The sequence below is a fragment of the Sceloporus occidentalis genome, unplaced genomic scaffold (assembly GCF_023333645.1).
Source record: "Sceloporus occidentalis isolate IW3139 unplaced genomic scaffold, rSceOcc1.0.p SCAF_184, whole genome shotgun sequence".
Classification (NCBI taxonomy): domain Eukaryota; kingdom Metazoa; phylum Chordata; class Lepidosauria; order Squamata; family Phrynosomatidae; genus Sceloporus; species Sceloporus occidentalis.
In genome coordinates this window covers 1,244,282-1,263,130 of record NW_028317164.1, presented here as the reverse complement: position 1 = coordinate 1,263,130, position 18,849 = coordinate 1,244,282, and the positions used below count along the sequence as shown (strand labels likewise).

Sequence of the window (18,849 nt, the reverse complement as noted above, 5' to 3'; positions counted from 1 at the left end):
AGTTTATTAGAGTGAGCTGAGATTTTTTTCAGTATAGTTAACTGTGGCATTGCAAAGGTTAACTATAGCCCTTTTTCAAATTCTGCTGTATGCAACCTCTTGCACCCTGTCCATTATTTCCTGGGGAGTATACATTTGCTAATACTAAGAAGCTTTATTGGACTCTCAATGCTTAACAGTGTTCAAGCTAAATAGTCTACACATGAACTCAAAAGAGGCTTTAATTTAAAGTAATCTGTGGTGCACAATCTTGGTTAATTTCATATCATTTTTAATGTCAATTTAAAACAAAAAATATTCTTCAGAATTGTAATATTCTTGTTAAAACATAGTTGTGTCAATCAGATTATAAATTGTTTCCTTTTTAGCATTTGGCCTATATTTATAAAATTTTGTTGCAGTTTTCCTTTAATTACCATGTTCATACAGTAAATACTCCACAAGATGGTTGGCAAATACTGTGGCAAATACTCCACAAGATGGTTAAGTAAATGAGCAATAAGGGAGGTATTCACTCCAAAGGCTATGCAAATTTTATACAAAGCATTATTCCTCTTCACACAGCTTCTGGTGCTCCTAGGAAGTAATGTTAGTTCCAGTGCAGAAGTAGCCAAGGGAGCATTTGGCTATACGAGATATATGTTCAATTTCAATATGTTACCAGTGTAGATTTATATGTTAGTATGGCAATGTAAGTAATGTATATAATTTCGGTCATCTGTTTCAATCCTTTTTTCGCATTTTTGATCTTGGAGCTGAAAAAAAGGAAAGCAAATGCTTTTCTCACATTATGAAACTTTGTACACAAACAAATCATGTATGTAAACAAACTAACCATTTGGGTTTTCTTGCTTGTAAAAAGCTTTAAGCATTTCAACGGCTCTTCCAGTTTGGCATCCAGCTATGCACTGTTAGAAAAGCATTTTTGGATGTTACAAACGGAACACTGCACAGGCAAATAAACAGGTTCACTTGAAAAATGGAAACCCTAGGGACAGAGTCCACAGCACGAGTCCTTGGCGCACAAGTGAATGATTTGATACTGGCGCTAATAATATCGGTTACTTTTTTCAGTTTCATAATGCATATTGTTCATCAAATTTTATCTGATCTTCAACTAAATCACAACAGACAATTACAGTCTACTTTAACTAATAAGACAGAGTATTTGTTTCCATGTCTTTATTTGAAAAGTTCAAGAAAATAGTAGATGAACCCCTAGGCTGGCAAAAGTGAATTGGAGTAAGAAGTCAGCTAACCTGGAGTCCAATCAATAAGACGAGATTGGGAGGTTTGGGTAAGAGGTGTCCTTTACTATAAAAAAAAAAACAACCTAGAAAAAGTTTCAATTTGCTATTCACATGAAGCACTGGAACAGGCCAACACCTTTGTTGAGGAGTCTACCACCCTTAAAACAATAAACCAGAACATTGGTCATGGCAGGACATCATAGAGGAAAGCCGTTGCTGTCCCAAAGAAAACATTGCGGAACATGTGAAATTTTGCAAAAGTGTACCCGGTTGTTCCACAGAGCTAATAGCACATTCACTATGAATGTTCATACTGTGTGTTCAATAATGACGTGGAAGTGTATCATAATTCAAAGCAGATTGTTGTTGAAGATCATATTAAATTTAATCACCCATATATGCAAATATCCAGGTAATTTCAAAGAAATCACACACTTCTGCAACTATGTGTGAAAATATTGCCACCTTTGTTTTATTAGCTCCAAACTAAATAATTAGAGTTCTAATTACACAACTGTGGAAATATTCAGAGAGGGCAGGTATTCAGATCCACAATGGGGCAGATACAAGGAGAGGGAGAACCCTCAATTCAGCCGGTGTGTGGGACACATTTTGTGTTACATCTCTGTTCCAACCTAATATGGATCCTACAGATGGAGTAACATTACTTGGATTCAAGTTTTTGAGACCATGAAATCTGTCATCACCTTAACACAGTCAACACAGGCGTTAAAATCACCGGCAATGTTATCTATTTAAATATTTTATCTTCCAGTATAGCCTGTCTAATATGATTAAGTTTAATAAAGTTGACCATGTGGCTCCATTGTACAAAAAAGAAATTGACATGTCAAGCTGCAACCAAATGTCTAATTTTGCAACAGGTACTTGTCAATGGATTGTATAATAGCACCATGTATATATGAAAATCTTTATGAACGAAATTGGAAACATTTTCTATCTCACGTATATAACAATGCAATGACCTTGGCATATACCTGTGATGTTTAATCTGCAGCCCTGAAAGCAGCCATTGCTGTCAGTTGTGATATTTTGGCTAACTTTCCCTGCTGAAACACCACACTTAGCTGATCCATTATGTCAATGCTAATGAAGTCCTTTTTGTATAATGTTTTTTTCCCCACATACAGTGTGAGGCTGAGTGATGACAATTATTATAATGATAATTAATGGATTACAGAGTTTAAACAAACACTGTGCAGACTCAATTAACTTGAACACAGGGTCTATACCTTAAGCGGTGCTCCAGTATTAGGAATATCATCTCCAGATACACTTAGAACTGAACCACACCCTCCAAACCTTTCATTCCGACATCCATACATCACCAGGGGAATTCATGATCTTGTGTCAAGAGAAGAAACCAGCAAAACATTTTGCACCAGTTGACTGAAATATTACCACTTATAAACAGTGACAATATAAACATTTTACAGTATATGTCTTCTACCTGTGTAAAAAGTAATATCTGTAAGTATTAGTGACCAATCTTTTAATGTATGCATTTGTATAAATAAGATGTGTAACACACCAAAAGCTAAGTACATTAAGTTCCATTATGAAAAAAATACATAAAGCCCGAAGAAAAGTTTAACCCCTTCAGTCCCCTATGGACGTACCGGTACGTCCATAAAATGCGTCTCAAGAAACCCATATGGACGTACTGGCACTTCCTGATCTTCTTGCAGCGGCAGGGACACATCTCCTGAGAACTCTTTTCAACTCCTCTTGCGAGTGGCAAAATCTCGCATTGGCGGTTCTGACCACTCTCCTGGGGTGGGTGTTCGGTTGATCGCTTCCTAAACTCCTTTAAAAACGGGCATCTGCCGCCATACAGTGTATGGCAGACATTGACACCCCAGGGAGGGACCAAAGGCGGCCCCAGAAGCCAATCTCGGTGTTGCTGAATGCCTCGATATCGGACCGTCAATTGTCATGAAGTGTACCCATGTAAATTGTATATTATTTTTTCAAGGAAAGATAGACCTTTCTTTTGATACCATAGTTAGATGATTAGCTGAAAATTTAGTAAAAACTAGCGAAAATTAGAAGAAAACACCTAATTTTATTTTATAAATTTTCCCTCTGAATCCTCACAAAATTAGGTAAAGTGATAGAAAATCCCCTCCAAGTTTATCAATTCAGGTGTCCTGATTTCAGAAATACCTAATTCATATAGATTTTCCATACTTTTCCAGCACTTACAGGGAACATACTATAAGGAGTACATTATTCGTAGAATTTTTATGCTTATGGCTTAACGGGTTTGGGGGTTGTGAACGGGAGCAAGAGGGTTATACTGGGTAGATGTTGTGTTAGGGCAATGGGATGTAAGGGTTTTTCTTTTTTATTATCTTTTTTATATATATTTTTTAATTTTTTGTAGTTTTTTTATACATATATATTTTTTAAATGAACATGTTATTAATACCAGTGATGTCACAATGACATCACTTAGCTCAGTTTTTTTTTTTTAATTATTATTTATTGTATATTATTTTTATACTTTCAATTCTGTTTTTATTGATTTTAAAATATATAAAAGGAAAAAACAGTAAACATATTAACATGACTTCAGAAAAAACAAATAAGGGATTAATAATTACTAAATATATATTGCTCATTCATTTTATATTTAACTTAATACAGTTCATGCATAAAACTTTAAGTTTGTATCGTCCTCCCAAAAAATAGAAAGAAAAAAAGAAAGAAAAAGGAAAGAAAAAGCCGTAGATATGTGTTGATCAATATTTGAATCATACTTTCTTTAATTTTGTAATCCAGTCCTCATATATAATTGTTTTTCTTTTCTGTTGTAAACTAATCCAATGAAGACCACTCTCCATCTGCAGTTGGTATAAAACCTGATTTTTCAATTGTAATTGCGAGAAGGGTCTATTTTCTTTCCAATTTCTTGCAATCATTACTTTAGAAGCTGCAAGTACATGAATAATTATCTTGCCCTTTAAGGAAAACTTAGGTGGAAATATATGGAGAAGAGCTAATTCTAATGTTTTATTGATCTTGATGTTATCTATATTTTCTAGGAAATCAAAAGCAAACCTCCAAAGAGGCCTTACTTCTTTACAAGTCCACCATATGTGTTGAAAGTCTCCCTTTTCCTGGTTACATCGCCAGCATCTCTCTGAGGAATTTGGATACATGGATTTTATTTTTGTCGGTATTAAATACCATTGATTTATAAGTTTAAAGTAATTTTCTCTAATTGTTATAGAATGTATTAAGTTGTATGTCATATGTACTGCTTTATACCATTATTTCTCTGCAATTTGTCTCATTGAGTCTCCAGCCCATTTAGTTATAATTGAAGTTGGAGGAATCTCATCCATTTTATTAATTACGTCATATGATTTGGACATTACTTTTTTTGTATCTTTCTTGTTAAATTAATTTTGAAGCTTAAAATGGAGTTCCTTGTCACCTTTGTATCTTGCTTGTGTTAAGAAAGATTTTATTCTTAAATAATTAAATATTTCTGAGCTTTACAGGACAACTGATCAAATTATTATATTTCATCTTCAAGAAAAATATCTTCTATTACCATAATTCCAACCATTTTCCATATCCTTAAATTTATGTCAGAAATAATAAATTCTATGATATCCAGTTCCGCATTATCGAGTGTTTTCCTGATCTTTTTCCATTCTCGTAAAATATCTCTGATTATATAATTTTGCATTTCTTTATTTTTTACTTTTAATTTTATCTGGGGTTGCCACATACATGTTGACAAATTAAATATTAGACATAAATCTTTCTATTTTGAACCAGGATTGATTAATGTTCATTTGGGATTGTAAATTATATAAATGCACTCGTTTGCTTGCTTCATATGCACTTTTAACTCTAGGGTAATTCAAGCCGCCTCTGTTTTTTTGCCAAATATTTAATACTAATTTGCATTTTTCCTCCGTTATTAATACATTTATTAAAACTGGCTTGCAACATATTAATCCAGGGGCTTGGAATTTTTAACGGAATATGTCTAAATAAATAGGTCCATTTCGAAAGTATATATGCATTAATCACATTTATTCTGCCAATCCAGGATAATGTTATGTTTCGCTATCCTTTTAATGAATGATTTGTTTCCTGTAAAAGAGGCAAACAATTCTGTTCGACTATATCTTCTACTTTTGGTGCTATCTTTAAACCCAAGTAATTAAGATCTTGCAATTTCCAAGTAAATTTATATTCCCGTCGGAATTATTCTTTTAGATTGTGTTGATATATTTAATGGGAGAATTTCCGATTTTTCTATATTTGGCTTATAATTTGAAATGTTTGAATATTTTTTAATTGTTGTCATCAGAGCCCCGATAGATTTTTCGGGTTGCTCTATAGTTATAAGAATATCGTCTGCATAGAGGCATATTTTTAATTCTTCTTGTTAAAAGCAGAAGCCTTTTATCTCATCGTTTTTTCGTATGGCAATAGCTAAAATCTCCATAGTCATTATGTATAGTAGAGAGGAAAGGGGACAACCCTGCCGAGTCCCATTTGTCAGTTTGAACCAGTCTGCTTTGATATTTTGCCCTATTGTTCTCACCGTAGAATTTGAATATAGATAATTGATTGCCAAAATAAATGGGCCATCGATTATTGTATTATTTTAGTGATTTTTTAAAATGTATTTTCGTTTTTCAGCATGGGAGGAGAGTGAGAAACAGTACCCACAGACTTGAATAGAGATCACAGCATCTGTGCCTCATCGCCTCATCGATGAACTTCCGGGTGACGTCAGCAGTGACACAACCCAGAAGGGAATGCCCGATGGCGCGATCGGCATTAAAAAAACATAACAGCTTTCCGGCTTTCGTGCCGGAAGCTGTTACATCAGATGGGACAGCAGAAAGCCGGCAATGCTGGCTTCTGCTGTCAGGGGGAGTCCAGGCTGTCAAACAGCCTGATCTCCCGCGCAGCAGCAGGGATGTGTCCCTGCCGCTGCAAGAAGGGCAGGACAAGGGGATGCGTTTTTTGGACGTACCGGTACGTCCATAGGGGAATGAAGGGGTTAAAAGAAAAAAACCTGGATCCAAAATGTCATCAAATTATCTAGAAACACATGAGCTTCTATTTATATATAAATTGCATAAACATCTCATAAATTAAACTAGCCATCACAGAAAAAAATGCATTTATATTACCACATTTAACATGTTATAAAAAACAAAAACTCCAAAACACTATTTTGTTTCTGATTTTCTTCTTTTTAAGGTGGCTATCACTTTAAATAGTGTCACATGATAAGGTGGCAGTATTTGTTTTATTTATATTGGATCGAGTCCCCTAAATTTTTTTTTCTCTTCAGAACTGTTTCCCCTTCCCCCAGGTGGCAGTATCCCTTGGTGTTTTCTTCCTTGCTCTTTCAGACAGGACAGGAAACTGGGGGGGGGGGGGGCACAGGGGGGTTAAGTAAACTTCACCCAAACCCTGCCTAAATTCCACCGGCACAGAAACTCCCCAGTCTTGGGCAGGTCACAGTTTTTTCTTTCAGATTCTTACCCAGGTTTTTTGGCTCAGTGGTCCGCAGAGGCACCCGGAATTCCTCCCATGGATTCCAGGATGGGTCCAGCTCCCATTTGTTGGAGCCCCTAAGGGAAGCTGCTGAAGACATTCGCTGTCTTTATGGTGTTCGGTGGTGTGGAGACGTATGCGTGGACACACATGATTATCTGAACTGAAGACTCATGGCGAGCCCTGATACTATGGATAGGAAAGGACAAGTTTTGGAGCAAAATTCAAGTCTTCAGTGTGTTTTGCTATAGCTCCTCAAGCTACCAGGTATCATGTATTATGTCCTGGGCTATTTATATACCAGATCTAGTGTATTTTATAAAAAAGCTCTTCAAAATTATTTCAGGAGGCGAGTCTGTAATGATCCGCCTCTGAAACCTGCTCCTAATCAAAGCATTTGACTTGTTCCTCCTTGTACAGCTTGTACTATGTCCAAATTTCTTTCAGCCTTTGCAAATCCCTTCAACCCCTCAATTTAGTGGCCAGCCTGTAAACACGTAAATTGAGTAATTATCTGATATTTCCTCTCAACCCCGAAATCAGACTTTACTAGTTTTCTAAGGAAGTTACAGATCACCCTCAGAAGGTGAAATTGCTGATGACTTGCTTGTTTTTTTCTGCAAAGGATACACCCAGATCGATCAAGACTGTTCAAACTTTCATGGAATGTTACAACAGTACAGGGCACCTTGTTTTTGCCACTAAAAGACCTTGGGTTTTCTCTTACATCCATTTTTGGCAATACCAACCTGAACAGGACTGATCTTGAAAGCTAAGCTAGAGAGACCGCCTAGGGATACCATTAGAATGAAAATATCCAGATAAAAGGGCCTTGATTTCACATTTTTAATCTTTATTTTTGCTAGGTAGGGCAGTAGCTTAAGTTTTAGAAGCTTCTCCTATTAACATGGCTGTTGCTCATTAGGAAAGTGCACCACTATTCCTACTGAAGATTCCTCAGGTCTATATACTATGGATAGGAGCATAAGAAAGCCGATGGTGCTTTGAGGTGTTCTTATCTGGCTTTGGTGCTTAGTGTAACCAATGCTAACCGCTCTCACGGTTTCTAGGGCACATCGCTTCTGGTTAGCCCACCTATTAGATGTTTTGTCTTCACATGCCCCCAAGGATAAACCTCTTAACTTTTAGAGATGGCCAGTGATTTTCTTTGTTACGCATTTCGAGGCTACTTGCTTAGCTGCAAAATCTATGGGTTTATCTACACTTGCTAGCTAAATAGTTTTAGCTTTTTTTACAGCATATTTCGCCTCCAAGCATAGTGTTTGTTCTATTTCTCTGAAGGAAGGCAGACAATTTGGCTCTCATTTGGATCATTTCAATGAGAAGCTGATTGAATAAACTTGGCCCCAAAATATAAAGAGGACTTGGAATTCTAACCTTCTCACAGATACAAGAAGATAGATCATAACGTGATTTTTAATTCCTGGGAAGATTCATGGGGAAAACAATAAAGACAACAAGTTCTGATGGTCAGCCGCAGGTAGGGGGAAGGTGTTAGTTTTTTCCATCACCAGTGGTCCCTGTCTACAGGAAACATTTGGGTCTGTCAGATTATTTCAGAGGGTTATAGAAAAAAATTTCACTGGCTTCCTCCTCCAGGTTTTCTCGTGTCAGAAAAAAAGTTAATCTTATTACCAAGTGGCCCTGGTTTTTGGAATCACAATCTACTAGACAAGCAGGCTGTAGAGACATTTCCTTGAAGGAACGGGCACTTATTCCAAATATGATTTTTTGGCCTATTCTGGATCTGAGGTATACAAGTTGGTGGAAAATAAACACTTCAGATTAGAGTCCCTTATGGATCTTCCATTCTCTATTTTTAGGCTCTCCCATTTGGCCTGTCTACGGCTCCAAGAATTTCAAAAAGTCAAAGTTTTTTGATTCAGTCCCAGGGTATTTACATCATCCTATACCTAGACAATTGGTTCATAAAAGGATTCTTCCAACTCACTACTCAGTCTCCTTATGTCACAGCTCATCACTTTCTCTCATTCCATCTCAAAGAATCTGGGCAGACTCCATTAACATGAAGACCTCTTCTTCCCAGCAACAAAAGAAGTGTCCTCAGAAGATCAGTCAGGAGGCCCATTCTTTATTCTCACCCATGAGGGTGTTGGGCTTGATGGTGTCTGCCATTGCACTGGTGCCTTGGGCACGCCTGAGGCCTCTTTGTTTTATCCTAAAATCCTGCGACAGACGGCCTTACACTCTGGAGAAGTTTTTTCACATACCCCAATGCATATGCCTGGCCCAAATAACAGAGGACTGAGGTGGGAAAAGATTCAAATATGCTGGAGCTAAAAGCAGTGTGGATGCAATTTCTGCATTTAATTCAGTTTGCCAGGGCCTTCCTGCGCAGGCCCATTCAGACAATACTACAGTAGTAACTTATTTAAAAAAGGACAAGGAGGAACTCATCTGGTTCTCTGGGACAGGTATGCACAAAACTCACGGTTTGGTCACAGACAAGTCTCCTGGCTTTATCAGCAGTTCACACAGCTGATTACTATATTATCCTGGCAGGCAGATTGAGCACAGGCTCTCTCTTCCAAAGAGACTGGGAGCTCAGCAACAGGCTTTTTGCAGAAACCAACCAAAAATATTGGTGCACCAGAAATAAATGTTACGGCTAATGCAAAGCTTCCCATATTTTTTTTTTTATTTTTTTTTTGAGAGGCACTAGGGATAATTACTGTGGAACTATAGCCTGGCTTATATTTTCCCTCCCAGTCCTCTGATTCCTCAAAAGATTTGGAAAGAAAAAATAAGGATTATTGTCATACTGCTGTTCTGGCCTGTGGGGGCCTGGTTCACCGATCTTATCCTTCTGTCTCAAGTAAGGTTTCTGAGACTCTTCCTGTCAAAGGGCATACTAGAACACTTGGAAATGTGATACATAGTTATAGACCTCAGAGTAATAGATCTTTGGCACTGATGGCATTAATGCTGAATGGAGCATCTTAAAGTCACTGTTTTTTCACCTGATCTCATTAAAGTTCTTATATTGTCTTTTAAGTTGACTACTAAGTCGTGAATTTGGAACACGTTTTCCAGTCGGCGTTCGCCTTTGGGTTTTTCCCCTCTGCAAGCTTTGGTTCCTCAAATTTGACAGTTTTGTTCCACTAGGATTTCAGGGAGGTCTCAGACCATCTTCTATTAAGTCCCGAATTCTGGTGTCCGCTCATTTGCAGATGATTTAAAGCTGTTGGAAATTTTCCGATCTCCTCCTCTTGGTTCTGGATAAGCTATGTGGAACTCCTTAAGGGTGGCTCCTTACAATGGCTTTTTAGTTGCCATTACTTGGCAATTACATAGTTGGATTACTGCAGAACTAGGTATAGTTTTAGGAACCTTACCAGATTTTCATACAGTTATGTCCTCCCTAAATATCAGTCAGTTACTTATTTTGTCTTCCTTCTGCCTAGATCCGGTTTCTCCCTAAGGAAAGTAAACTCCTAAGGAGAGACAGCCGTAGCTTTTGCCCAATAGGTGGAATAGGTAGAAACGGGCAGTAATGGAAAACCCTTCCAAAACATAGGAAAATTTAACAGTCTCTTTATCCAAGCAGTGGATGACTTGGAAGCCCTGAGACCTTTTGAGGCACACCATCACAGGATAAAACAAGATTATCAGAGTTTTGAAATAGAGATGTCCTGTGCAAATGTCCTTGTAGAGCCACCACCTGGTCATCTGCTTTTGGACACTGCATCCTGCAGGCAGCAGTTAAGCATCCTCCAAACCCTTCTTAATTGATCATGCAACATAAGGTATGCTGCCACTTGGGGGAAGTGAGAAGACAAAAACAGAAATTTTCTTACAGTAAATTATTTTTTCCCAAAATATAGTGGCAGTAGTTGAGGGGACAAGTAGTCTACAAAAACGTGTGAAAGCGTTAAAACCCCTCCTCTTTACCTATAAATATGCCCCCCCATACCATCCACAGTAAGACACTAAGAGACATTTCACCACTGATTTGGTAAGATAACCGAATAGTGTCCGTAAGACACCTGTCCTGCTGATTTTCCATAGTAGTTTACAAACAGATGGTCAGATGTTCGGAATTCTGATGTACGCTTTAGGTAAATCTGCAGCTCCCTTTTGACGTCTAAGGTAGGCAATGTTTCTTCTTCTAGTGATGATGGTGATGGATAAAAGGTAGGTAGTACGATGGGTTGATTTGATATTGGTTTTAAGTATGACTTTTGGAAGGAAAGTTTGAGATACAAAACTACCTTATCTTGATGGAAAATGGTAAACTCTTGGGAAGAAGAGAGAGAGCTTGTATCTCACTGACTCTTCAAGCCGATGTGATGGCCACTAGGAAAGCAACTTTAAAGAAACTTCCTCCAGTAGTTCAAAAGGAGCTGAACAGAGAACCTTTAAAACCAAAGATAAATCCCAGGCGGGAAAAAAAAAAAAAAGATTTCTTGGGTGGCTGTTTCAAACTGGCATCTTTAAAAAAAATCTTTTAAGGAGATTTGAGGCTGAATCAACGAGTAGAAAGTGATTCAGTGCTAAAACCTGTCCTTTGAGAGTAGACACACTAAGACCTGGCAAAAAACCTTCTTGAAGGAACTGGAGAATGACTTCAGTGGGAGGATGGAGGCTGTTGAATCCACAGATCTGACACCATGAGAGAAACTTTTTCCATAATCTAAGATATATGCTTGAGGTGGATCTTCTCACTGAATTAAGCAGCACAGTAGCCATCTCACCTTCTATGCCGTGCTCTTGTAGAATATCTTTGCAGAAGCCAAGTAGTCAATATAAACATTGCTAGAGTGTCTGGGAGTAGATGTGTCTAGCAATCCTTCTGTTTGGGGGAAGTACCCAATATGCCACTGTCGGCAGTTTTAGTTCCGCAAACCAGCTGCAATTTGGCCAATATTTGATTATTGCTAACACTTGAGCCTTGTCTTCCGGATGTTTTGAGTTATCCTTGATATTAGAGCCACTGGGGGAAAACATTTGCCATCCTGAAATACCAACGGAAGGAGAACCCGTCTACAAAATGTGGGAAATCACATATGTTCAGTGATGCAAAGATCGGTACCTTTCTGTTCTCCCAAGTGGCCAAGAGGTCTATTTCTGGAATGCCAAATCTGGAAATCAGAGCAGAAAACATTTTGTGGCTCAAGGGCCATTCTGTTTGAGACCATTTAATTCTGCTTTAATCGTCTGCAATGATAGTCTGCTCCTTTTATTTTAGTTGCTGAAATTGTTATCCCTATTCAGTTGACCCCAGTCCATAATCTCTGCGCATAAGGACTGAAGGTTGCTTGCCTGCTAAGGTATGAGACAGTGGTTCGGTTGTCTGATTGTAATCTGACCGCTTTCTTTTTTATCCACGGGGGAAAGGCTCTGAGGGACTCTGAAATTTGACAATTGTGCTGCGTCCTCCAGTGACCAGCACCCCTGTCTGAATTGGCAATGTAAATTTTAGATGCATCTGTGGTAATCCTAATCCACTCTGGGGGTTGAACAGGCATGTCCCTGGAGAGATGTTCCGTAACTCTCCACCAACTCAGTTGTGCCAGAACCTCTTCTGGTACAGAAAAAAAACTGTGTCTAGATCTTTCCTTGACCAATGCTTGAGAATTTCCCATTGAAGTGGTCTCATATGAGCTCTTGCCCATGCGACTGCAGGGATGGAAGCTGTTAATAGACCCAGAACGCTCATGGCTTTTCTTACTGAAACACTGGGAACCTTTTGAAGAGCCGGCAAAACGGCATCTTGGTAGTTGGTATCAGATTGGATTTCTCACAGTTGATTACCCAACCATGCTGTTGTAGAAATAGGATTGTTCTCTGTAGATGTGCTTGAAGAAGTGTGGGCAATTTTGCATTTATGAAACAGTAGTCCATATAAGGCACGCAACTAAGGGACCAAAAGAAAGGGCTCTGAATTGAAAATGTAGAATTTGCTAGTTTGATTTTTATTACAAACCTTAGATACTTCCTGGATGAGTTCGCTATGGGAAGTAGAAGCAATGCGTCTTTTAAATCCAGTGTTGCCATAGCATCCCCCTTCTGCAGAATGTGGGCCACTGACATAATGCTTTCCATTCTGAAACTTTGATACCGGATGTATTTGTTTATACTTTTTAGGTCCAGAACTGGTCGCCAAGAACTGGGACTAGAAACAGCCTTGAATATTTTCCTTGATATTTTGGTATCTTTTCGATGACGCTTTTGCGTAAAAACCAAAGAGCTTCTGAGAACAGGGTGGAATTTTTTCGGTGAGATGGATAAGAAGATAGAAGGAATTGGGGAGGAGGCATCTCCATAATTCTTATTTTGTAGCATCCGTAACGATTCTCAGAATCCATGGATCGTCCGTAGTGTTTTCCAAAGCTTGAACCAATGAAGTCTTCCTATCTTCCTTCAGAATTTCTTCTCGCTCTCTTGTTTAGTGTTTTTATCTTGGAACTTATCTCCCGGTTGTCTATGAAAGGAATGAGATCAATTACCCGGTTGATAAGGTCTTGAATTCCTGTAAGGGTATCGCCTGTTCCACTACATTCTCCTATCCTGAGGAAGTGTAATTTGTGTATCAGACAATTGTTTTCTCTCAAAGGGAAGATCACATAATGAAGCCTTGAATGCTGCATCTGCCGTCCAGGACCCAAGCCACAGAGCTCTTCTAGCGACTGATGACATATTACAAGCAGATAATTTTAGGGTTTCTTCTGTTGTAGCAGACAAAATAGTATTGGATAATTTTATATTCTTTATAAGATGTAAAACCCTTTTATCCGTATCTTCTGGGAGTTCTTGTATGCAAAAGCCTTGTGCTCTAGCTACTGCCAAGCCTGTATGTGAAGCCGGACTCTGGAAACATATGCCTACATGACGTCTCTGCTCGTTTGTCCATGGGATCTTTCAGTCCGGCCACCTCTCCAATTGGAAACGTGTTTTTTTGGGGTTTTTTTTTTAGATAGTTGAGCTATTTGAATGTCTACTTTAGGTAGATCTATTTCTTCTGTGGAACGCAGCGCCACCTAGGCGTTACACTGCTGTGCACATGCTCCCACTCACTGCCGGTTAAATCCCGCAATGGAGATTGCCTCCTTAACGGTAGGCTGAACCTCGCCCTGCTCACACCCGGTGAGCACTCGGACGAAGGAGAATCCCAGGCAGCATCCCGTGCAAAATAAAAATTCAATAGTGTTGCGCAAAAATATTTATGCCAATTTAAAAGGCAAAATGTAGAGTGATAATATAATGTGATACAAACAATATGTATAAAAAATATATATTAAAGAAAACAATACTTATATTTTTCGTTTCTGTGTCCTGTCTTTTTTCAGTTTCTCATTTGTGGTTTTTCTCCCAGTGTTTCAATGTATACAAGAAAAAAAGAATAACATAGTGTTTTCCGTAAAGGCAATAAATTTGTATCAGATATTTCGAATGCGGTATCCCACTCACATTGATGAGAGCATTACAGTTTGCTCTGACTTTCTGGGCGTAAATCGAACGGTTCCACCCGCCAAAGAAATTATATAGGCTTCCGAAACTCCTTCCCGTAGAAAACAATCGGTCCACACGAAAACCAATCATCGATCCACACGATATCACCACGGAACGAAGCAAAGAGGCAGAAGATAAGGTATACAGATATTTAATTCGTTTACAAAAAAAGTGCGGTATGCTCACATTTAAGATCTCTGTCTCGGGTCTCTCTATCCAAGCGGACAACTTCCAGGTGTAACAAAATAATAATGACAACGGCACGCAGACGCGTTTTGCCTTAATCAGGCTTTCTCAATGGTGTGCCGGCTTTCTCCCTTCATCCTCTTAAATACTTCCTTCCGTGTGGTTAGTTAATTGTCTCTGATCTCATTCAGGTTGTGTGTGGTATCAATTAACTCAATTGAATCATTATCAGTTGCAACATTGTATCTAAAGAGTTGTTACAAATGTGTGTGGTATCAATTAACTCAATTGGATCATTGTCAGTTGCAACATTGTATCCAAAGAACTATTACAAATAGAACGTTGCAAGGGTATAGCCCGTGTTAACCCTAAGTTGTACAGAATATACACGCAATTAAATACATACATGCACTTTACATATATATAGGAAAAAATATTTTTAACACGTATTTTAATCACAAAGATAAAATATATATTAGTTAAAAACAGACTTTAATTAGAAATGTATAATCAATTATATAGTAAAGTGCATTAGATGAAAAATATCTTCGATCTGTATATTATACATAGATCAGAAACTAAAAACATTAAAAGCAACATACAAAAAATATTAAATCATAACATAATATATTTTAAATATTACATACATATACTGTATCAAATGATGAGAGCATTATAGTTTGCTCTGACTTTCTGGACGTAAATCGAACGGTTGCCCCCGCCAAAGAAATTATATAGGCTTCCGAAACTCCTTCCCGTAGAAAACAATGGGTCCACACGAAAACCAATTATCGGTCCACACAATATCACCACGGAACGAAGCAAAGAGGCAGAAGATAAGGTATACAGATATTTAATTCGTTTACAAAAAAAGTGCGGTATGCTCACATTTAAGATCTCTCTCTCTCTCCAAGCGGAAAACTTCCAGGTGTAACAAAATAATAATGAAAACGGCACGCAATAGCGTTTCGCCTTAACCCCTTCGTGACAAAGGCTGATTTTACTTTTTGTACCCTTCGTGACAATGGCCGTTTTAACATTTCTGCGCTGCTCGTGTTTAGTTGTAATTTTCTTCTTTCCCGTTTACTGAACCCACACACATTAGATATTGTTTTTTTCAGGACAAGAAGGGCTTTCTTTAGATGACATTGTTTTGATTGTATCATTATTTACTAGTAAAAAAAAGTATAAAATATGGTGAAAAATTTAGAAAAAAGACTGTTTCTAACTTTTAGTTGAAAAATCTTTTACTCATCTATAAAAGGTAATGAAAAAACCTGCTAAATAGATTCTACTATTTGTCCTAAGTTTAGAAATACCCAATGTTTTTTTGCTTTTTTCTACACATTATGGGGCAAAAAGTACAGGTAGCGTTTTGCTATTTCAAAGCCTTTTTTTCCAAATCTGGTAATTTTTCCCCCCATGTGCCATTTCGGGTATCTTTGAAGCCGGCCAATGCAATTTACCCCATCAAGTCATATATTTTTGAAAACTATTTTAACCCTTTCCAAGCACTAATTCTACCATCAGCCTTTGTCAAACTTTATGGTAGTCATTTTTTTGCATTTGTTTTTTCACACACTTTACTTTAGGTATGAATAAACAGGTTCTGATATATGTCACTATCACAAAACACCCCAATATGTGTTCAGCAACATCTCCTGAGCGCAGTGATACCCCACATGAATGATTTTGCCTGGCTGTTTGGGGGCAAAAGGGCCACATTTGGAGCGTGCACATTTTTCAATGTGGAACTTTGGCATTTGGGGATCCACTGCCCATGCCCTATTTGGTACATCTTTGAGCCGGGCCATTTCAGTGTGCCCAATAAAGCCATATATTTTTGAAAACTAGACACCCCAGGGTATTTTAACTCTTTGCATGCACACATTTTACCACCAGCATTTCAAAGGTTGCAGTAGTATTTTTGTGTGTGTATTTTTCCCACACACACCTACTTTATGTATGAATTTACAGCTCCTGGTATATGCCGCTGTCACACGACACCCCAATATGTGTTCAGCAACATCTCCTGAGCGCAGTGATACCCCACATGCATGAGTTTGTCATTTTTGGGGGGAACTAAAAGGCCACATTTGGTACGTGTGCATTTTTCTAATTGGAAATTAGATGTGTGGCCATCCGTCCCCCCGTGTTATTTGGGACATTGTTGAATCCGGCCAATTCAATTTACCCCAACAAATCATACATTTTTTAAAAGTAGACACCCCATGGGCATTTAATATGCCAGTATTTTAACTCTTTCCATGCGAGAATTGTTTTAAGCTAATGTGCTAATTTTAGGACTTGCTCACAAAAATATATTAATTTTTTTTTGCCTTTTTTAAAACATTTTTAAGATTTTTTTTCAACTTGAAGGTTCCCCTGACATCAGAGGGAAATTATTTTTACATTTTACTGGTTTTTTACTATTTTTTTCCTAATGATTATTAATTTTATTTTATATTTATTTTTTTCTAATCACACTGTGATTAGAAAGCTGAGCTCCATTGACTTGCATAAGTCTCTAATAAAATAAGAGACTATAATAAAAAAGATAACCTTAAAACCTATAGGGAAAGATATACAGAAAATAAAGTATATACCGACAGAACAAATCGTCAGGATAATTTTACTTTAGTAACTAAAAAGAAAAGACATTACAATACCTGGGAAAGGAGCGATAATTTTGAAGGAAATAGATATAAAAATCAGAATAGTAGAACTCCAGATCAATATAAAAATCCACAACAAAAAAATTCTTATAGACAGGATAATGCAAACACTATCCCAATAAGGAACCGATTTGAAACTTTAAGAAATAAGGAAGAACATAAATCCACTAGTGAGAACCCCTCTTTTTTAGGGGTTGGAACAGAAAGGAGACAATGGTGGAATACCACCCCGATACCCCGATACCCCTTTCAAAAAGGAGGGAGATCACTAGAGAAAGAGGGTGCCGTCGGGGGAGGAAATTACGGGGTCGAAAAGAAAGGACGCCTGTGGAACCAACAATTTATCTACATATACACTTTTACAGGATGAAATTAGACTCTTAAATAGGGGTTTAAAATTTGGTCTAAATAGAAACTTTAACCCATTCCATGCCTATATTGACATACAAAAATTCTCTAGACAATTAACCCTAAAAAACATTTTTCTAAATAACCCAGTAACATATATAAATACACCTACTAGTCCGGAATTTAAGCACACGATGTTATCAAAAAGATCGAATTTTTATCCAGCTCATTATAAATCATAAATGATCGATGTTTTTGAGAACATGGTTACGGAAGAGCTAGAGAAATTGTCTAAGAAAAAAATCCATTATTCATCTAATAATTTAACTCCGGGAGAAATGATTGCCTTAAAGAATCTTAGAGCTAATAAATTAATAGTAATTAAGCCGGCAGGCAAAGGAGGGGGCATGGTATTGATGGATAGGGAGCAATACATTAATGAATGCTACAGACAATTAAACGATCCGTTAGTTTATAAAAAAACTTAAAAGCAATTCTATTAATGAAATGAAAAAAGCCTAATTATAATTTTGGATCAGGGGAAACAACAAGGGATTCTAACTGATAAGGAATACCAATTTATAAACATTTTACACCCACGTACACCTACATTTTATATATTACCCAAAATTCATAAGAGTTTAACTAATCCCCCCGGTCGACCTATAGTCTCTGGGATTGGATCTTTATCGGCCAATTTATCTCAATATATCGATATATGCTTACAACCCATAGTAATAAAAACAAGATCATACTTGAAAGATTCTATGAGTCTTCTGAATCTTCTTGAAAAAATAGAATGGCAAGATAAATACATACTGGTTACATGTGATGTCTCTTCTTTATATACGAATATTAATCACAACAAGGGCTGTGAAGCAGTGGAATTCTTCCTAAATGCAGAAACTTCCATTCCAAAAATACAGGGAGATTTTATAATTACAGCAATTAGATGGATATTGCAGAACAATTATTTTATGTTTTAAGATAACTTCTTCTTGCAACAATGTAGTACGGCGATGGGCACTCGTTTCGCTCCCAGTTATGCTAATTTATTATATCATACTGGGAAGAACATTTTGTATTTTCAACACATAACTGGGAGACGAAACTGATTGCCTATCGTCGCTACATAGACGATATGTTTTTCATCTGGTCAGGTACAGTAGAAGATCTTAACTTATTTTTTTCCCATTTAAATAACAATGATTGGGGTATTAGTTTAACCATCGAACAGAGTTTTCGAGAAATTGTTTTTTTAGATCTTTCAATTTATGTTGAAAACAAACAATTATGCACTAAAACACACTTTAAACAGGTGGATGTCAACAGTTATG

General features: G+C 37.4%; 1 protein-coding gene across 1 annotated transcript in view; it reads right to left on the bottom strand.

Annotated features, from left to right (window-relative positions):
• Positions 1-723: 723 nt before the first annotated feature.
• LOC149278691 (tRNA-specific adenosine-34 deaminase catalytic subunit ADAT2-like) overlaps positions 724-18,849 on the bottom strand; it is a 48,344-nt gene continuing 30,218 nt past the window's right edge. Inside the window, 3 exon segments of the mRNA XM_089501876.1 lie at positions 724-755; positions 836-908; positions 2,504-2,615. Coding sequence (XP_089358002.1) covers positions 724-755; positions 836-908; positions 2,504-2,615 — 217 coding nt within the window.